Raw genomic sequence first — 22,072 nt, 5'->3', positions numbered from 1 at the left:
CGTGCCACCCACCCACGGAGTTTCCGGCAGGCTTTCACCGTCAGCGTATCGCTACGTCGATTAAAGAAAGTCAGAGTGCATGAGGGGAGGAATCAATCAGCGAAATCACGCGTTGGATGACGAATAGAGGTGGCGTCGTATCGGCGGATCGTCTATTCCGTCTCGATGATATACGCCGTGTATCCTCGGCTAGAACGTCGCGGCGTCGGTGCTTACGGGGATGCCGAAACAATTAATCAAGAGAATACAATCGTGTGTGCCCGGACGAGGGAGGAGGAATGGGAGGTAGCGAGCAGACGAACCGCTGGCGTGACTGATTCATTATGAGACTGTAATTAAGTCCCTGTATTAGCATACCGACTAGATGGAGACCGTTCCACAACCAGTCGGCAGCGGCTGGAACGACTTGACCCAAAGGTGCTTCCTATGCTAACGAGATACCTCCCCCGTGGGTCGGTTGTATAGGCGCGTGTGTGCGTTTGTGCATGCGGTGCGTAGAAAAAATAACACGTTTACCCCGTTGGCGCACGAGTTGCACCGGTCAAGAGTTTCCCCTCTCTCTATTCTCTGGTCAGCGGCCATTAGAACCGGCTACCAGACGCGTATCTCTTAATTAGCCGGCGAAATCCACTCTCCGGCCGCCGTTGGGAGCCTGGCCCGTTATCAATTTAACCCCCGGCCGCGAACTTTCTCGGTCAACCGGCATTTCTCTTTTCTTTTTTTTTCTCTCTCTCTCCCAAGCCTGGAATCTCCAGTCTCGTGCTCCGGTTCTCCTTGCTTCGCCTAGACCACCGCCGTAGCCACCGCCTGTTTTCCCTCGACGATACCCGTTGCTAACGAGTTTATCCGACCGACGGCCCAGCGTTGTCCCTTCCGTTCCGCAGCTTCTCTTCGACGCTTTCTTTTTTCCTCTTCGTCCGTTCTTTGCTCTCCGTCTTTGTCTCTCGTTAGAAGAACGTCCGGTTCACGTACGTACGATCGCTGTTCCGCCGAGTAACGAGATTTCCGCGAAGCGCACGTAGATTGTTTTCCGTGCAGGCGTTTTGCACGGCATTCCAAGGGTAGACAGGTGGAACACCGAGGGTAACTCGGTTTCCAGGGTTCCGGGGAAAACGTTCGACCCGCGAACAACTCGGGCTCGGAGGAGAGGAAAAAAGTGAAAAAAAAAGATCGATGCCGCGCTAGTTGGAAGCTACTCCTACACGCGAGAGGAAAAGAGGAAGAATAAATTACGAGAGGCGGCGCAGCCTTGGGGAGGAGATAAAGCTTCTCCCACGTGCCGATTAATAGTTCTGTCAATAAGATTAATCGAGCGTTGATTTTCCATGTGGTTTTCAGCACGCTGAGGTGGAGGATGGAGGAGCTGGAAACGCTGGAGAGCACGGAGTGCCCTGAGTGCCCCGGGCCACCCCCCGAGTTCCGGTTGCCGCCACCGCCTCGGCCACCCTTCCTCACCGACGGCACCTTTTGCTCGGAGGAGCCCCTCACCGAGATCGAAGATTGCGTCGCCATTCCGGTAAGTTCGATTCCTTCGATTATCCCTCCCGTTACTCCTACAACGTTTCGTGAATTCTCGCGAATTCTCCAATTGACCAAAGCCATTGTTCGATCATTGGCGAGCGATCGTGCGAAAACGTCGATGTAGGATTCTTATCGAGCTTCTTGCGGATTCGTACAACTTCGTACTTGAACCTGTAAAGGGACTGCCGCGTCGTGGCACATCATCACGTTCGTTAATTCTTGATACAACCCGCGCCGTGCATTCGTAACTCTCCTGTTTGATCTTGAAGTCTTACGTTGGTTTGCTTCGGTCATCCATCTTTGAGAAAGTTGGCGTACCTTCGTCACCTACCAAGTACTCCCCGGCGTAATCCACGCATCCGAAAGTATCTACTCGAATATTCCATTTTAACTTCCATTTTGTATCCTAACGGTGAACCGTGAAACACGAGCAAGGCAAAGTAATCTTCTCCTCGAAAAGCCATAACCCAAGTCGATGGAACTAACCGGCGGCCACCGGAATCGGGAGTTTGATGAGTCCGGTGGAATAGAAATTCCTGAATAGGGCGGTCGAAATGGCGGAACAGGTGGCAGAAAAGAACCGGTGGAAGAAAGAGCATGGAGCCACGGTTGCTCGATTCATATCGAAAGGACGGGATTTTAAGGCGGGATAAATTCCGGAACTCCTTATCCGACGCCAGCAAATTGAATCGGGAACGTGCGGGGACAAAAACGAGATCTCGCGCTGTCCTCCTCTCTTCTTCGTTCGTCGTCGTGTAACTTCTTCCTCGTGAGAAATCATCTCTTGACAAAATATCCCTCTGGAATTCGGCTCTCGGCGATAGAAGTTCTTAAAAGAGAAAAACGACCATACTCCGACTGTACGATGTTTAAACGTTGAAATAAGAAAGGCAACTATTAACAGCGATCCGGGAACACGTATAGCAGTTCTAACTTTCCGTTCGCTTGGAAACGATTCAGGAGATGAGGAAAGAATTCCAATTAAAGTAGTTCGGCCAATATTCTCCACCCGTGCACCGTACAGGTAACTTTCGAATAAGTTGCGACGCGTAGTTTGCCGCAACCAGTCTTTACAATTCTCCGTGGATCCCGTGGACACCAAAAGGCTTCATTTTTCCTCTTTCACAGCAATAAATCTTGGCCGGCGGCTCGATTAATCCTCGTCGCTCGTTTTATTATCGTCGTGGCGCGACCATTCCTAAGGATTCCTCCGTCTTGAAGAAAATCGGAGAATCGGTACGTGATAGCGTACGAGCGATACCGACCGCGGTTCGTTCCTACCAATTAAACGATTTCTTCCGGCTCTAGCTCTATACTTTTTAACGAGGTAACTCGTTATTAAAATATGCCCAAGTTTTACGACCTCCCGTAATCTCCGCACACGTTCTCTAAAATTTCATTTATGCGAGACACTCTAACGGAGCTTAGTGTACGCGTCGCTCTCGCTCGTTAAGCTTTATCGTCGAGCAAATCGGCCAGGCCGGCGACACGGAACGTTGGGAAAAGAGAACGCAAAGGAGAATCAAGGGTAGAGAAAGGAGAGTAGGATCATCGGGACGGATGTTAAAAATGAGACCAGTTGGTTAGAGTAATCGGTTCCTCCGGTCTGTTGCTCCGGATCGAGAGGTAGCTCACGGTTTGCTCTCTCGGTGCACCAACAAAAGAGGGACGGACGATAGAACGACGCGCTGTTTCTGTTATTGTCTTTAGCGGCCCGTTAAAAAACTGTATTTACCCGTGTCAGGCGCCATCGGTCTGCCACCGCGTCTCCTCTTTTTCATCGTCTTCCCCATCCTCTTCCTCTCTCGACTTTTTTCCTCGCCGCGTGGCGAAGACCGGTGCGCTGGCCGGATAAAAACGGCGCGGGCCTATTAATAGAGAACACGTGTCTCGGCAGCGTCGTGAACTCGGGGACCCATTATCGCCCGACGATTTTACATCATTACGCGTAATTGGAGGATCTGCCGGCCGCGCCGTGCCTCGAGATTTATCTTCCGTTTCGTTTCGATTAAACGGCCTGCGGAATCTCGCGGGAATTTCCAGAGGGAAAAACCGGCGAAGCAGAGCACGGGGCATGGGACGAAGAGAAAGGACGCTGGTGGTGTGACGAACCAGGAAAAGGCGGAGAGGTACGATCGCTTTAATCGCGAATCGGTTCGCCCGTAAAATTCGCGTTATTTACAGCGGCGAACAGCGGCCATTTATAATTTCTAATTTCGCGCCGGCCGCGTTCTATTAAATCACTTTAATATCGGGCCAGTGTCTTGCAGCGAGCGAGAGTTTAATCTAAAATAATTATTTAGCGGCACGAGGTAGGCGACCATCGGGTAAGCTACGCCAGCTTACGGTTGCCCTCGCGCCGAACGAGACATCCGCTGCTGTGCTAGGGGCAAGGGGTTGCCAACGTTTCACAGTGCACATGCAAATCCCGCGAGTTTCGAAGGAAAGCCCCGCTCTGGTTTTTGCCACCTCTCGTCTGGCTTTACGGGGTGTTAAACGCATCGGGCGTCCTTAATTGAATTCTCTCGCTCCTGTCTATCCCCCCGCACACCCTCTCGCGCCAGCAGTAACTACCGAAATTGCAGTAAACATTTTGTCTGTCCTCCAACGCTCCTTGACCGAGCTCCTCCAGCTTCCATGACGCGACCTGGAAATTAGAACGACGAGAACCCTTTGTCTCTCGTTTCGCCACCGTCTTTGTCTTCCCCTGCGCGTACCAACCCCTCCCAAGACGTTCGATCTGCGGGCGTGCACTGGGAGGCGCTGCCTTTTCAGTCCTCGGTCTTTAGCTACCAACGATCCGTCGATTTGTTCCGAGAATCATATTACGATTCTCCCTCTCGACGATTCATGCCTGCCCCGGTTGATACCCGCGAACGAAATTACATCTTCCTACGCTTAATATCAAAGGATGCGTCTCGTAAGGGAAACTTCGAAGATGCTTCGTTTGAGAAAAGGAGAGAAAGAAGTCGTCGTGCAGGGAATCGTCGTAAAGAGCGTAAGAGAATTGAAAAGATGGGGATACAGACGGAGGACGAGAACCGGATGACAGTAATTAAAAAGCAGTTGGCGAATACAACTCCTGTAAGTCGTTTCGAGTTTATTACGCGATATTTAATAAGCTTCACTTCATGCTTTTAGCCGAGCGTTTCTTCGCCATCTTTCATCGATGGCTCCGTCAAGCTTTTCTACTCTATCGCCACGTATACATAGCGACAGTTTCCAGCGAATATTTTCAGAATTAATATCTTCCTCCTTTCGCGTGTTCGAGGATGACAATGGTGGCAATGACGGCTCTCTGTACGCGAGCAACCACCAGCTACCCAGCGTCCGCCTCTTTATCAACCACCGTGAAAAATTACGTTAACTCTCCGGTACAATGCGGCGGTATAGTGCAACCAATTGGACTCTGCGTTTGAGTTACGAGTCGCGCGAGATCGCGTCCGCCACCGTCTGGCTACGAAAAGCAACGCGTTTAAGGATGCGCGGCTTCGAAACGCGCAAACGGAGAAAGTTGAGCCGGCCGTTGAACCAAGAAAAGGGAACGAGAAGAAACTGCTAGCCGCAGGTCGCGGCGAGATCGGGGTCGCTTCCCTTTCGGCTAACCTTCGATCGAGGAGCGGCCACAACGAGGGCGGAGAGTGGAAAAGGGAAAAAGTCTTGGGTGATGGCGTTTTTGCATCGACCGAGTCTCTTTATTACGCCTGGGAATCCGCTTTGTTTCTGGCGGTGTGCTGGGGGCGATAGGTGGGGACGAAGGGATGACAAAGAACAGCGTGGCAGTGGCGAGGCGGAAAAGCGAGAAAAAGGACGCGAAGAAAGATGAGAAGAGGGGGGGGGGAAGAATGGCCGCGTTCCCCTAGGCAGAAGTTTGCGCGGCGGCTAAGCACGCCGAGAGGACTAAAAAGTGAACCAGCCTGGAAAATGGGAAGAAAAGGGGTAGTTATTGCCGATTTCGCGGCGGCGGCAGCGAAGGTGGGCTATCCTCCGGCTGGCGCTGTATCGTTGCTGCAGCTACGGTTAATTACAGCACGAGTGGAATTGGTTTCGTTTATCGGGCAAAGCTCGATGGAACGTATCGTCATTTCGAGCGTCCGGATAGCAAATCGATGCCAGACGTCGACGTTCTCCTCCTGGGTATCGACAGAGGACCCTCGTCCGGATTATCTCGAACCGATTGTGTCTCTTCCTCTTCTCTTTCGTCCATAGTCCGGATTTCCTGTCAGTCTGTTCGACGACTCGTGGCCAGAGGTCCGGCCGATTTCGCTACTGCAATAACCGACGCTCTGTACACCACGTTAATTTCCACGATTATTTATCGAATTTATTCGCTCCACCTGGACGACTGTTTCACCTTCTTATTTACAGAATGATATCGAAATCCTGAAGCCGTCTAAGAGCAGATGTTTCGCTGTACTATCATCAAATTGGAGCACGTGAAACGCTCATGAACATGGCCATTGAAAAATCACAATATCGTTGGAGATAGAGTGGAGTCGATAAAGCAGGAAGCGAAATCCTTTGATCGTCTTCGGTCGTCCTCCCTTCTGGTCCGAAGATTCCATCGCACAGAAGATAAAACCTCGGGGCAGACAGTTACGCGCTTTGTTCCAGTGTATATACAAAGCAGCGATTTATCCTGTTCGTTCCGCGGCGCACGTAATATTTTCCCGCTTCGTGTGTGCCCCTGCATATCGTTGTACCTAGGAATTCTTTAGCATACTCCTCTCCGCTTTTCAATCCATCCGCCATCCTCTGCGCTTCTTCTGCGAATAACGAACGTACCTCATCAAGATGTCACAACTAAATCCTCCGCAAAGAGAAACACGTGATCCTGCAAGCTTTTCCACGTCTGATGGTCAAACGAAGCAAAAACACGAACAACGTGCAAGGAAATAGACCGCTGTGCCACGTTGGACAAACGTAAAAGTCACTTTTCTCCTGCTACCGAGCATTTATTTTTATCGTCGAGTATCCTCCGATCGTCGCGTAGCAAAGCAAAAGGTTGGATAAGCGAAGAAAGGCGATAGTTGGAGAAATATCTCGGCGCAATAAATCCGGCTCCCGTGTAAACCAGTTGGTTATTAAATGGCTATTAAACGGAAAGCGAGCAGATACCCGTGGCGCGAACTACGTGTTCGTTATCTCGGATTAGAGTCGATATTAAATGGCAAGTATCGCGTCCGTTTGGGCTGCGATCGAGCGTGACGTAATCAGCGAGTGTGTAAGCGCGTAAAGTACCGGCTGAAACGTCCGGTATGCGCGCGCACGTACGCGTATCCCGTGAGCGCGTTAAGTTTGGCCGGAAAATCGCGGTAAATCATCGACGTCGCTGCATACTGCGCGTAAATCACCGATTAATCCGCCACGGCCCACCGCATTATCGGTCTCCTTGCTCGTTCGACGGTTTTCGCGTTCGAAATTTCGATCGATTTGCAAACGATAAGACGTACGAACGGAGGTGCGTTCGAGCAGAGTAGGTGAACGGTAGTTGCGGGTGAAGAAGCGTCGGAAGCCCGGGGCGGCTGTTTGCACGGTAGAACCGTAGAAACATCGAGGTAGAACCGACGAGAGGTTGCTGTAATGTGAGCGTCACGCGTCAAGTTAATCTTCTGTCGAGAGACGAGGAAGATGTACCGAGAGAGCTGGCTCGACAACGTGTTTAGATAGCGTTGTTGTTGTTTGTCTAACTCGTTGGAAGAGAAGACCTGTTTTTCGACGATAGGAGCTGGTCTTTCCGGGATTTCTCTAGGTAGGAATCACGCAAGGATCGTGGCACGCTTAACGAACCGATAAACCTTCCCAGCACGAGACGAAACCAATCGTGACAATTTTTTTTTTTAACGATCGAACAAACAATTTTTTTACAGTCACAGCTTTCTCGTTAATATCCTTGAAATATAGGAATCCATGGGTATAAACGATTTTGAGATAACTTAATGTTGGTAGAGCTATCTAAATACGATTTCAGCGTGCGAACTGGAGGTAAGTCGAGGACGTTTAACGCGGTATATATGGTAAGGCTGTGTGTCGAGCCTCTTATTCTTTCGTTAGACGTAGGCGACGAAGAAGGGGATCGACGAGAGCCCTTAGCCGAGATTCTTCCCGGCGGCTGATATCGCCTCGCGTCGTTAGCCCCATTATTATATCCGCGAATAACCGCGTTCCGCCCGATTCCATCGCTGTTCACGGGTTTTACTTCGACATAAAAGCCACCAATAACCGTCCCGACCGCGTAATAACATCGCTCCCTTGTCCTTGAAAGGGCGCGATAAATCGAGCGCGACAGCGACCACCCCCTTTTCCCACCAAGATAGAATCGTCTTGAAAGATCGGTGAGTTCGCCGGAATAAACGTCGCATGATAGAACTTGCTTGTCTCGGTTCCAGAATAAAGGAGATTGTACTTAAGAAGATGCGGTTCAAGTGGTCGTTTCTTACGGAACTGTTTAGTCTGCGGCAATGACTCTCGTAAAGGGACTCTGGAAAGTGTTACGCGATAATCTCGATGGAACTCGAAGAAGAGCTTAGGAGATATTTAACTCTCGGAATATGAGAAATGTAAACAAAAGCGAACTCGAATACGAAGAAAATTTCTCGTTGAAAGAAATGAAAATTCTCTTGCTAGTTAGAGAGAACTGCGTCTAAGACGCTGGTCGTTTCAGAAACATTTCTTTCGTTGCGTGTACTGTGTATAGCTTTAAACTCGACGGTTCTACCAGTCCAGGCATAGAAACGCGGAGCTTCACAATAAAGATCGTGTTTCACACGAATGCTCGAACCATCTATAACTTTCTTGATTTCATTAAGATAAGAGGCAAATGGCGAGGGCTCAGCTTCGTTCATTGGAAGCACAATTTAACGCTAAAGAGTAGTAATGGAAGTAAAACACCGTGGTAAAACTTCCACTAGATTGTCGGATAATCTATAGATACGAGAAGTTATCGCCATAAGCGACGTAGCATAGACTATGAGGCGAAATCCTTCTAAACTCGTGTCGAGTATCTACGGGATTTATAAATTACACGCTTTAAGGTCTCGTGCGCACCGTGCTACATCTACGACCGGAAGGGTAACGTTGCTGTGCATTCGTTGCTTCAGGGAAAAAAAGAGGACATGGTTTTCCCATGTCAAATAAGGACCAAACAGTCGATTATAATTAGATCAAAGAAACAAGACAGAATCGTAGAAGACGCCAGACACGAGAAAAGTGTGCAGGCCTGCGTCGACTCCCTGTCGTCGCCTGGCGGCGTGTTTACACAGCACGCTTCCGTGGAAACGAGCACGTGAAAACTTTCTCGACCTTGTGAACGAACACGGGTCACGACCAACCCTTGGGAAAAATAATCACTTTTCGTTCCGTGCTTCCGCTTCGTTCGCTCGTCCGATAAAATGCAGAACGAAAAATTTCTCCTACACGTTTTACACGAACAATTTCCCCGCGACTGAACGCACGTCCTCTGGACGACGTGGAAATTTCCTCGAGAACTCGTTTCGCGTATCCATAATTCAGCGGAAAATAAGCAGCGGGGCGTGCAGCGAGAGAATTTGCGGTCAGCGAGAGAATTCCGGCGTTAACGGGGGTTCGTCGTCGTCGGATCGCTGACAGTCCAAATGTTGACGAGGTTTACGGTTTCTCCAGTTTCGCGGGACGAGCCGTGTTTACGCGTATCCGGAATAATCAAGGGCTGGTCGGGGATCGTAACGAGGGTGTAGCGAAACCGCAGCCGCTAAGCCGTGCGCTCCACCGACCGACATGGACTCGGTTCGCGTGAACCAAACGACCCTTTGCACCCAGGATCCACATCCCTGGCGTCGTTAGTCGTCGCTTCGTACCGGGTCATGCGGAAAAATTTTGCGGGCTTCAACCCTTCGAAGCTCTGCGGTCCATTAAAATCGCTCGCGTGCTAAGGAACCTCGTGTTTCGAACCGATTCCTTCTGCCCTTGTGCTTGTTAGGATTTGCTGATACGCATCCCGTGTTTACGAGTGTTTGCAGGGTCCGATGGTGAAATTCACGCTGCTATTTATTGGCGAAAGTGCGAAAGGTAACCATTACGTAAAATTGGGAGAAAGGCCAATAAGGTCACGCAAGAGAATTGCACGTGAGATTTTTCAGGAAGTATCTTGTTCAAGCGGAAGAAAGGAGGATGAGAGAAGAATAAAATCCTTAATTGGAATGATAATCGTGAAACAAAAACGTTGACGGACTTCGCTACAGGATAACGTAAATAAGAACGAGTCGTATGAGAATAGAGGTTTGAGAAAAGCAATGGAAGAAATTCGTTGTCTAGACACGTGTCTCTTAATCGCAGCTTGCGGGGAAAAGCGGGAGAAAACGGACAAAACAAGAGCAACGCGGAAGCGTGGCGCGCGTCAAAACGTGCCAAACGGAGTGAAACGCATTTCGAAGGAAAGAAGAAGAGGCTAGAAAAGAGGCGACGTTTCTGGGAATCTCCTGAATCTCGTGGAGAATGACGATGGTAATCGCGTCGCGCGAACGTCGTCTGCTTCTTTTTCCCGAATGCTCGAGAAATAAAAGCATTCGCAGCGCGCCAGAGTCAACTTCTTTCCGGAAGGATCGTCGTCGGTGAAAAACGATTACCTCGTTTTCTCGTGAAAGTAACCGCATTGGAATACTTTGATTACGCTTAACGCCACGCCGACTGTACTCGGTTGGTTCCGCGGTACTTACAGCGCATCGTTAACGATCCTGGCCCTAGGTTACGTCTAATGGCATCATTAACTCTTAATGAACACTTGCGCGAACTTTAATGACTAACGAGCTACCTCTCTGTCCCTAGAAATTTCTAGAAAACTTGGATTCCTTGGGCGTGACGATCGACCGAGCCAAATGCGAAATATCCCTCAGGAATGTTAAATCTAGACTAAAAGAAACAATCTTATCGTTGGAATAGGAACGGTAGCTTCGTTAAATTCTTCTCAATCTTCGTTTAAGGGACGATGAAATTCGGAACGACGCGAAATCAGCATCGATGACAGGGTCGAATAAAGGCCACATCTTCATTAGCCGATAGCAGAGAACACCGCGTAGAACAATATCGTTTCGACGCGCACACAAGCGAGGTTCGTGTTTAATTTTCCGACCGGAAGCACGAACGCGTCCCATCGAATATGCCAGCGTCTTCTCTATCCCTGCTAATATCTAATTCCCAGAGGTTGCGGTAAACGAGACGATCGGCGAAAACAAGTGGCGAGGGTGACGACGAAAAGAGGATAAGGAGGAGCTTTGTCCCTCGAAATCCTCGAAAGTTCCGTTCACGCTCGAACGACGCCCAACTTCCTTCGTCACAGGCGGCAGAGACTAACGAGGGGCTGCTCGGTAACCGTACCGACGTTTCTCCAACGTCGAACGATTAATACAATCGAGCTTCGTTTTGAATCTTCCTGCGAAAATATTCAATAAATTAGATAGGACATTCCAGACGAGTCTGCTGAAATCTAAATCGACTGCAAACGGAATAATAACAATGACAGATGTTTTAATAAATTTCCCTAGATTTTTGGAATTTTACACGTTGTAAGCGTTAACTAATTAACTGATAGTTAACGAGAGAACGGTTCTATCGAATGTTATAAAAAGGAGGGTGGAATATTAGTCAGCGATCAATTTTCTCGCCGCGATGTTCCCATTTCTCGGGTCTTCGTTAAAGTCGTGGCCCGAGTTTTTTTGTTTGAAACACAATTTCGCCACGTTGCAGACCGCCCCGGTTTCGCGCTTTAATCTCGCGGCTGCCGGCCGAGCATCAAACGAAAGGGCGGCTTAAACTTTAATACCGTTGATATTCACCGCGCTCGCTCCGTTTTCATTCGCGGTTTGGCCTTCGTGTCACCATGGCACAGATTCTCCGGCGGTACAGTGCGAAAAAGGCCGCGGTTGCCCGGGAATTAATGTCGCGTCGAACTCCGTAAACGAGGCTACTTCGAAACTCCATGGAGAGTTCCGCCGCGGCGAGCACGAGACCGCGTCATCCATTCTCGGCTGAACGCGTTTCCTCCGGGGAAAGCGAGAGTTCCTTGAAAAGGGATCGTTTCCCAGAGCAAGGGTATCAAAGAGCTACGATTAGCGAAAAGCTGGGTTATTCCGGGCTTTTCCGGAGGGAAGCTTCATGACTCGAGGCAACAACGGGACCACAGGTGATATCGTTGATTCTGTTTCGCAACTATATAAATTTAAATCGACCCTTCCAAACTACATTTTTCTTTTCCTTTTTTTCTATTTCTTCGGCCCGTGTCTTTGAATGGATAACCTCCTTTTCTTGCTTTAACGATGATAAAGTGGAAGCCCTTCTAGGCTGATGTTCGAATATGATGGATAGGAGAAAGAATCTTTTTCTCCTATCTTTGAACTGGTCGGGAATGAGCTTGCTAAACGCGGCCAATCCAACGAGAAAAGAAAGAATCGAAATGTGCGGTGCAGGGGCGAAGCGCGGGGAACAGCGGAGCCGTAGCTTCACCCCGTTCCGGTTCAGACACCGACATCGTCTGTCGGGGCTAGATTAAAGGGTGAATGTATACATTCGATGAGAATCGTGTCCCTGGTCGGCCTAACGATCCCTTTGGCGGCTGCTCGAATGTCACACACGGCGAACCTCGACGTGAACGACGCGGAGTCCACCCCTCGAATCGTCGCCGTTCGTGAAAAAGGAGGATCCGGCAGCGACAGCTACCGTTTCCTTCCTCGGATTACTTCATTATCGGGTGCCGCCCACCTACCCGTTCCAGCCGAGCAAAAAACTTTCTAATCCCGTCGACGACAAGAATTTCTCATCCGATATTCGATTCTTCTTCGAACTGGACACGGCGACCGCCCCTTTCCAACGGAAAATCGCATCGTTCGTTCTGGATCTCGCGAGATTCCAACGTTCGAGTTTCCCCTGTCCCATAGACTTCGAATCGATGGTGATTCGCCGTTTGCTCTGGAAGCTGAAAATCGCGAATTCGCGGTCGCGTGCACGCGTCGATTCAATATGCATCAGCAAACGCGCGGGATTCTTGTTAAGATCAATAATAGCCACTGGTTAACCGGTTGTGTAAGCCGCAGAGCTTCTGACTGATATTGACACAGGTAATACACCGTTTACTGGGTTAGTGGATCGATAGCGATGTAAAGAGCGCGTCTGGTTAAGCGTTTCGGCACTCGAAAGCAAACGAATCCGGCGATATCGCTGGTCTACCGTCTACGAGAAACGGTTCGTCCTGGCAAGGTACAAGGCGGGAGAAAATTACGTGTTGCGAGCAACGAACGTGAAAGCTTGTAACATTGTCCACAGGGATCAAAGCTAAAACCACGCGAACCCCTTTGTGAAAGGATGGCGCGCAAACAGTTTGGGTGGCTCTGGTTCTTCTGTTGCTGGACGAGCAGCTTCTCGAAACGAACCATCGGATCGATTTCCGAGGATGACGAGACGAGTCTCGTCTTCTCGTCCTCGTCCTCGTCCTCGTCCTCTTCCTCTTTCTCTCGTTCCGCGGTAGATAAATTTCCATGGTGAACGGAGCTAGCAGAGATTGACGTTGAAACGATGAATCAGCGGGGACGAAATTTAAATAATGGCCACCCCGGCGGCCGACTGACGAGACAAGGAGAGGGTGAGAGAAAATGATGGCCGCGTATGCTGGCGGTTCACGGTGAGCAGCGCGAATCTTCCCGATAAAACTGACACATTTTAAATCATTATGAATTACGACTCGATTGTAAGATGGCAAAGGGAAATTTCTGAATGTATTTTACGGCTTAGGACGAGAGATCAGCTAGCGAAACGAATAATCGATACCCGAGATTAAATGAAAATTCCCTGGAAGCCACGCGTAATTTTCACGGGAGATTGGTTTTTCGAATAGTTTGATATGTCGGAGGGGTAACGAAGTCGAGGTGTCGCCATTGTGGGATTCATTTTTCGATCACGATCGAGGGTGTCACGGCGAAGAAAGGAAATTCTCGGCTTCGCCGTTTAATCCCGCGGTTTGGGGGAATATTATGTGCGACGCCCGAAATGAAACAGAATCCCCGATAAAAGGGAAATTGGAACTTTTCCTAGGGATCGATGGGCGTCGATCTTTCGCAAAGAAGCCGAACAAGCCTGTAAAAACGCGCTCGCCCCTCCTCCTTTTTCCCTTCTAGTTCCTTTCTGTTAACCTGGTAACCGACGAATGGATTACACGAAAGAGTTGCCGCGAGATCGATGAGAAAAGAAGCGACCGAGAAAGGTGAAGCGCTCTATTTTTCACCAAGAGGATATTCGAATCTCGCGAACGAATATTCCACCCCACTCGAGAACGCGAGTTTGGCTAAACGCTTTCGCCGAGCTTTCATCGACTACAGACTATGGCTTTCGAGTCGCCGCTTCACCGACTTTCTTCTTTTTCCTACTTCGTGAGTCTACAACAAACGAGAAATTAACAGAAAGAGGAGAGATTGCAGGAGCGTGCATCTTCGCGAAGATTTCCATTTCCTGGCAAATAACATCGTTCAATTTACAGACTGTTCGGCTTTCTTCCCCTCCCTCTCTCTCTCTCTCTCTCTCTCTCTCTCTCTCTCTTTCTCCGTTCTTTCTCTCCCTCGGTAACCTCGTTCCAACAGTCTACGAGAAGAAACGGAGGCGAAGAGGGAGAGAGTCTTTGCATGGAGAAGGTTCATTTGTCTTCGATTCCCGGTACGCACCTGTGAATAGAGACTTACCGCTCGTTATAGAGCTTACCGATACAGAAAGCCAGCCACGCACGGCAGCAACCGCGTTTCCCGTAATTTCGTTGCTCGCGAGCAATCGCCTTTGACGAATTTCGCTGGAAACTCGACGAACGAAAGACCAGCTTCGTTACCGTTTCGTCAGTTTATCATTCTCTGCCTGTTACGATTATTTTTATAGCGACGCGAGGGCAATGACGGGAAAACGAATGGACCATCGGATGAAAATGGAAGGAAAAGACGCGGTAAGAAACGGATGGTAACGATAGGACGGAAGATTTAATCGAGCCGGCCGAGATAACAACCACGGGCTGCGTTAAGACAGAGGTATAATTAATTCGCTTAGAGGCGGACTTATTTTCCCTTAGCGAGTAAATATTCCTCGAAATAAAGTGGGAAATATTAATGCAACGTTAGCCGATTCTCGGCTCTGGCTGACGTACGAGATAACGAGCTTTTTCCAAATGAAAATTTCATCCCACTGGAAGCCCGTGTCTTGCGTACGCAGCCGCTGACGCAGAATTCAATCTTTCGCTACATTTTTCCAGCTACCCTGGAATCTCGGTCGAATAATATTTTTCCACAACAGCGAGCCGAATTCGCGACTCCGCTCTCATTCTCTGCGTTACGAAAGCACGCGAAACTTGCTTTGCGAGAATAACGCGTTTGAACGATACAAGAAAAAGTTATCGCTCTTCTGTTCTGCACGCGTCGAACCTAATAAAAATCGCTATCGATATCCGACGATGAGCATCGAAACGTCGACTTTCTTTACCCCCTTCGAAACTCACGAACGTACACGCGATAGGATAGAAATGCTGGCAGCCTGGATTCCAGAGGTTGAAACCTCCGAGGAAATGGAGAAAGGAGAAACATTGTTTACCGGTGGAACACAGAGCTAACTAAGTTGCCATCTTAACGGAGTGACTTAATTGAAAGGAAAACCTGGTTGCTCGAGACGCCATCGTCGAGCAGCAAATTTTCATTCTCGTGGAGACAGCCGGCGGAAAAATCGGCCAAAGCCCGGAGGCGTGCGCGATAATTCCGACTGCTTCGGACGGCGGCTAGTCAGCCAGAGGCAACAGAGACAGCATTGTAAAAGGAGGCAGAAAGGGTGAGTGGGTTGCCGCGGAGCGTTCACCGAAGCGGCACCGCAATTCGTTCCGTTTCGAATATCAAAAACAATTCGCCCCACGGGTGCCACGTGGCTGGCAGAAGGGTTAGTGGATCTTCCTAACTGTGACGAGATAGGGTGAGTAGGTTTTAGCCGAAATATCTAACAGGGTAGAAGGCGAGGGTAGGCCATCCTGGAGCGTCACGCGTCCTGAATGAAACGGTAGGCGATATTAAAGCACGTCCGGAATGTTGCTCTCCGTGTCGTTAAACACTCCTACACACAGCATCCCCCTGTCTTGTCTTCTCCACCCCGCGCTTTCATCCTCCATGATATTGCGCCATTTCGGGGGACCAGATATTATACGCTTGGAATTGCCGTTCCGCGAGCTCTTCCAAATAATGTGCCATCTAATGGCTGAAACGATCCGGGCGATAATGTCGAAGACTGGAACGATTCGAGTGTTGTTTCGTTGCTAATCGTGCATCTACTCGATTCGACGAAGGGTCGAAGAATCGGCGAAAGTTCTCTCGTTTCGAACAAGTTTCCCACCAATAAAGGAGATTCTCTGCTAAACGTAGAAGTAGGCTGGTGAAGTATGGCTTTGAAAAGGAAATGGAGAGGCAAGATGTCGTAGACGTCGTCACGATCAACTGGAAAGTCGTCGTAAAGTCTGCGTGAAGTCGCCGTCTTCGAATTTCATTAACGGCGAAATGATTTACGAGACTCATCGACGCGTCGATATTAAACCCGCGTTCGGAATGTTGAGATCCGCGTCGGTTAAGCGCTGCTCCGGCACATAATCTTTGTCATCTGCCTCCCTCTGTCGCCCCAGGCGTTTTCCAACCCCGACGAAGGCGAGGGTAAAGAAAAAATGGCAGCTCCTTGGTCGTCGATTGTTTCCAAAAGGAATTAAGAAGCTCAGACTCGATTCGACTTCGATATCCCTTGGAAACGTCGTTCATCCTCGCGTATCCACGATGATTTATTCATACGTTTCCCGAGTCGACTCCAGATATTTTAAAGATAAAACTGGGAGTCTCGCGGGCCGCGTACCGAGAATCGACTCGAAACTCTGGTCCAGTGACAAGCACCGCGAAGAACGAGGGCATATTTATGGAAATATTCAGCAGCGACTGGATTCCATTCATCATCGAGCATATCGACAGCGAATGTTCGTCGAACAGCTCGAAATAAATACGTTTTTATCAACGACCGTCAACGGGACGATCGACGTGCAAATAGTTGCTGGCGTTTGCGGCAAATCGAGCGAGAGGACGCAAATTAATCGAGGCGCGGCGCCTCGGCGAAAACAACGAGTCTCGTGGTCGTTTAACGTTCGTTCCCGTTTGAATCCGATCGAAGCGGCGGGCTCGCGCCAGTTGTATGACATTTCATTACGCGCATCAAATATTTATGAACTTCTTCCGTCGCCGGCGGAGAAAACAACGGTAGTAAAACGCGCGTTGTTTTATTGAGACGCGAAGAGAGTAGCGTGGAAGGCGGTGTAACAGAGAATAAAGACGGAAAGAGAGAGAAAACAATGAGGCAGACGAAGAGAAGAAAGCGCGCACGGATTTTACGCGTCTGTTGGTTCGGCTTTTTCTCGTCGCGACGAATCCGCAGAGATAAAAGGGGACGACAGGGGATGGAAGGAGGCTGGCAAATAAACAAGAGCGCTCCAAGTACCGACCTTTCGTTCCGGCCCGAGATAAAAAGGGTTTCTTCCGATCATTCGACCGCCTGGAAGCTACTCCACTCTCGCTTCTCGACCTTCGTCTCCCCTCATCAACGATCCCCTGCTTCTTCTGCTTGTCGGCTAATCCGTCGACGAAAAACGGTCGGTGTTTCCCGTGGATGCGTAAGCCGTGGAGACGTTCTTTTCCATCGGATTCAATTTCGATATTATCTATAATAAATAATTCTTTGGCAACGGCGATGTCGCATCGCGAAGATAGTAGGATACGATGCGAGGAAATCATGAAAAACTATCAAATATTTTTTCTCAGCATCGAGACAGTTGAAAATGTTTCGCAAGCAATTTTCTCTGCAAATTACTCATCGGCGGAGGGACGAGACACGCAAGGGAACGACACACAGTCGGAACAATAGAGACGCGAGCGTGCCGCGTTCCCCGTGGATAAAAGGAGCGATCGATGTCGGACGGTGATTGGAAAACAATAAAGAAGAAACGGAATGGAAAAATAACCGGGAAATATTTGCTCGATAAATAGTCGGTCGGCAGCGGGCCGAAACAACGGAGAGCGACCGTGTACGGGACGCTCGACGACCACCGGAACGAGAATCAACCTCGTGCTTGCGTGCAATCTTCGTCTGGAAGAGAGTAGAGCTGATTGGAAAAGACCCGAGGCGTATACGAGCGAGACTGTTCTAGGATTGCCGCCGTCCTGTCAAGAATCTCTCGTCTCGTTTTCTGCTTTGCCCGGTTTTACAGAAGACATCGGTTATTCTTTCTGAATTACGAACTACGTGGCGCGGTAGTATAGACCCGTCGGTGGGCAGACGAGAGCGGTAGCAATCAGTGGAATATGCCGCGAATATCGCAGACTTGGTTAGGCGAGCCCATCGTCACGAAGAAAGAGCTCACAGAGGGGAAAAAGCGGAACATCAGCGATTCAGCGGGGTGCGTTGGACAGAATCGTTGCTCTAACGAGACGATTTTCAATGGGACAATTTCGGCCAGCGACACGGCAACAAATGCACGGTAAACGTGGCGATCGTGACCCTCCGGGACAACAGGAATCGGACGAGCCAGCTCGAGAGTCGCTCGGCGCGATCGTTGCGGCTCGTAACGAATCGTTACGACGAATCGCGGGGACACGTAAACTCTTGGTAACGCGATGGCGTAACGCATGCAAATTCCTGAACAAATGCGTAATTAGCGTGTCCCAGTCGAATGGAGACGTGTTCCGGTGACGAGTGGCGACCAAGCCAGACCCCATTCGGGCTGTATACGGCCAGCAGATAGTTGTTAAATCAACGAGAGACGATTTTCGATTGACCGATCCAACCGGTGCTGTCGCGTCTGCTCTCGTCTCTCGCTATTGTTACGAACGTGCCGTTCATGCTAATGTTTCCCCTGCAAATCGAATGTTTTACAGACTCATGCATGTTCATACGCGCCAGGGGAACATCCACGCCCTTGTTATGCGCATATTTATTTTGGTGGCGCTGAGATTTAGGGACCGAAGGGATGGCGGATGGCGTAATTCCGCGACAGTTACGTCGATGCGACACCTTCACAACGCGCGGGTCGATTTTTGCCAATCGTAGTACGATACCTCGATTCCCAGTTGGAAATCGACGCGAGATCTGAAAAGCGATGTCGCGACGATGAGCGAGACTGGCGTTCGAGTCCTTCCTCTTCTAGCGATGGTGGGAAAAGCTCGATGAAACTACGATGTACGTTCATCGTAGCGTCGAACGGCGAATTATACGGGGCGCCGCGAATCCATTAATAACCGGAATCAAGTGAAATTCAAACTGGCCGCGTCCCGCTGCTGAATCACTCGCATGATAAATGAGGAGAAGCTTTTTGGAAAGTAGCGGTCGCTTTAAGCGGCGGGCATATACGTCACGTGAGGTGACATTAAAATATACGTTACACCAGCCATGAACGGTTATTTATATCCGGAATGAACTGTGCTTTTCGAATCTCTGGCCCCCTTTTTCCACCCTCGAACAGTGGACGATACGTGCACAGTCCGACGAACATAATATCCGCGCTCTCAACCAAAGAGATCGCATTACGCGATATCGATTCCACAAGGCCGAGAGAACCGAGAAACGCTTCCTCTCCTTCTCTCTCCCTCTCTCCTTTCCTCTATGGCCCTTGCGAACCCTCAAACTCGCCCCTTTTGCCCTGTTGTTCGGCCTGGCTTCATTAACCACGGCACGCTAATTAATCGAGAGACTCCGCCGCGGAATCAAGATGGCACGAAACCGTTTGTGTCTGTTCTCTGTGTGCTGGCGCGGGGACAGGCCGAAACTTCGATGGAAACGAAACCACCGAGGCGCCCTTGCGTCGCCGAATGATCTGATATTCCCCTTGACTCTACCTGCGACGCGCTCGAGACCGAACGATACCTCCTCGCTTTGATTTCCAGCGTTGATCGTCTCGCGTATATACGTTCGTCGCTCTGATAGCTTCCGAGCAGATCCGACCGCAGGGCAATCTGCAACAGGCACGTCTAATGGTTATGTATGCGGACCTTTTAATTTCTATCGTGGGACCTCTATACTCGTTCGCCAAACATCGCAGTTCGTCGGAGAAACGATCGTGCAACCGGTTTCCGTTGCTCGATCTGAATTTCGCGTTCGATCCGTGGGAAACGACGAATCCGTGCGTAAAACAACGAGGCCCACGGTCGACAACGCGATGCAACGTCCGTGTGTCGCTATGCAAATTAAGCGTACCGAGCAATAACGTGCTCTCGCCGTTGTACGACCGCATTTACTGCTCGACGACGAAGGACATCATAAACTGGTAGTCATAAAGCAGGATGAACGTGTCCCGCTCAGGGCATATGCCGACTTCCAAGAATCTACAAGTAATTTTCGCCGTGGAAATGGAAGCGTTCGCTTAATTGCTTCGCTATCTGCTTGCGACATTTTCAATGTCCATCTCGCACGCTGTGCTACCTGTTAATTTGAAGCTACGTTCCGTATCACAGTCAACGCTGATCCGCGATATCTGCGAATTACATGTGCGTGCACGCGTTGAATTCTTCAGCATCTACGTACAACGAAACAGGCTTTGCCCGTTCTAATCGTAAATTCTTCAAAGCCTCAGCGTAAATATTATCATTGAAAGTTACGAGTGCCACGAAGAACTCGTAAAACACGCTTTATCCTCTGAACGAAACACATACAAAGCGCGCTTAGAGTCACCATGAACGATATTCGGCCAAGTAAACGCAGCAAGTTTGTAACTCTCTGTCACGTTCTCATCATCGCGGCGCATTCCTCAACTGGCAGGATAGGTTGGCAGATAAGGCGCTGCTGTCTGTTCACGAAGCACCGAAACGTCTCGCGCATTTACGAGGAATTTCAAGGGACTCGGAAGAGGATAGAGGAAACGGACGACGTCGAGGTCCATGATAGTTGAAATCTACGATAGCAACTCGAGAACAAAGAGCTAGAGTAGTCCATAAACGAAGATGGAACTATATCGTAGTCAGTCTATCGCGGTGTGTGTATGATGGAATTCTCTAATCGATCGACCGATGCTGTTACGTTTACTTCTTGTACAGTTCGCGCGAACGAATCAGCGACTAATCAGTTCCTCCTTTCATAAACATTGCGAAACTTTGAGAAATCTGAATCTAACGCGTGTTCTAGATCGACTGGAGAACGTGAGAAATCTTAACGTTATGTTTCCCAATGGTGATGCTGTGTTCTGCTTGGCTATCGTTTGTGCAGCCTATCACACAGCGTTGCAAACCGCGGCGAGAGATTTCTTGGAGTTAATCCGATAGCAAACTTTCGGGCCTAAACCCAAGAACCGTCTGAGAGCCTTGATTTTCTGAAGTATAATTCGACGAAGCGACCCTTCTCCCGAGTAGTTGTTTAAGTAGATTATGTCGGAGATTAGCGAGTTTACCATTCGACCGCCGAGTAGACGCAGATTTCTAAAAGTCTCGTCCAGCGGAACGGTCCTGTTCCTGTTACAGATCTGTCCTGCTCTTTCTTCCAAACGATAGTAAGTAGCTAAACCGAAATTAATCGACATTATCGGGTATCGATGAGAACTCTGGTGACTCACTTTCGCAAGAAGGCTAGTCCGAGATGAAATCATCGGGGACCAGTCACCCTTAGCCCTGTTTCCGAGTTCGACAATCGAGACGCGTTCCCAGCCCCCCGCGATACGATTCCATTGGAAACGTAAGGTCGTTATTGCATTTCGTAGGGACACGCGCTCCACTATGCTCTAGGATTCCATTAATTGGATCTGGAGTCGGGTTACGGGTTTCTGTACCGGGCGATGCTGAATCAGAGCAATCGTAAGTAGCGTGTACAGCGCGGAGGAAACGTATGGTTTCCCTGAGGGGAGGGTATCGTAACAGCCTGACAGCGGCTTACGTTCCATCCCGAGCCTAACAACGCTATGTGTAGCCTTTGTCCGCGGTTTGATTACTCTTTTCCTCTTAGTTCTCAGAAGCTCGTAATTACTTGCCGCATTTTTCCGTACTAATTGGACGTCCAGCTTCCGACTTGATATAGCCCTTGCTCTACTGTTTCTTCCCTATGGCTTGCACGTAGTTGCACAGAATGAAAGATCGTGGACGATCGGTTGTGAAACGCTTTCTATCACTGTATTCTGGTCGTACGAAAGATGCACGGGTTTATCGAATATTGCGGAGACGCGCGTATGCCAATCGCATGGACCTGGAAAACTTGGCGGCTGCGCGCTGGTATCTGTTAACAGAAATTCTATTTTGTATCTTTTGCACGATCCACAAGTTTCCCGTTTTCTGGGTAGAAAGAGAAAAAGAGAGGCAGCCCTTCGTTCTATCCGGCGGTTCGCAGTCTTACGGTTTTATCGAACAGCGGCCTGCCTGCGGATTCTGCGTCAGTTTCCGATAAATGTGAGTCGCTCGCGAGGAGGGAGGAAACGCCTGGCCACCTTCGCTTTTCTCCTCTTATCGTCCCTGGACGTACGAACCCTTGGTACCGTCTCGACGTCGTGGCGTAAAACACGAGCATTCGACGG

General features: G+C 49.5%; 1 protein-coding gene across 7 annotated transcripts in view; it reads left to right on the top strand.

Annotated features, from left to right (window-relative positions):
• The window catches only part of pxb (putative Hedgehog signaling attenuator pxb), a 227,620-nt gene that overhangs the window by 171,364 nt on the left and 34,184 nt on the right, over nucleotides 1–22,072 (top strand). For all 7 annotated transcript variants that reach the window (XM_069126045.1, XM_069126040.1, XM_069126044.1 and 4 more), the window contains one exon: nucleotides 1,339–1,516. In XM_069126045.1, the coding sequence (XP_068982146.1) occupies nucleotides 1,355–1,516 (162 nt within the window). In that variant the 5' untranslated portion in view covers nucleotides 1,339–1,354. The remainder of the gene's footprint in view (nucleotides 1–1,338; nucleotides 1,517–22,072) is intronic.

Source organism: Bombus flavifrons, chromosome 13 (genome assembly GCF_040668555.2).
Source record: "Bombus flavifrons isolate JBK064 chromosome 13, iyBomFlav1_principal, whole genome shotgun sequence".
NCBI lineage: Eukaryota > Metazoa > Arthropoda > Insecta > Hymenoptera > Apidae > Bombus > Bombus flavifrons.
Note: the sequence above shows the minus strand (reverse complement) of the source record. Positions and strands in the feature narration are given on the sequence as shown.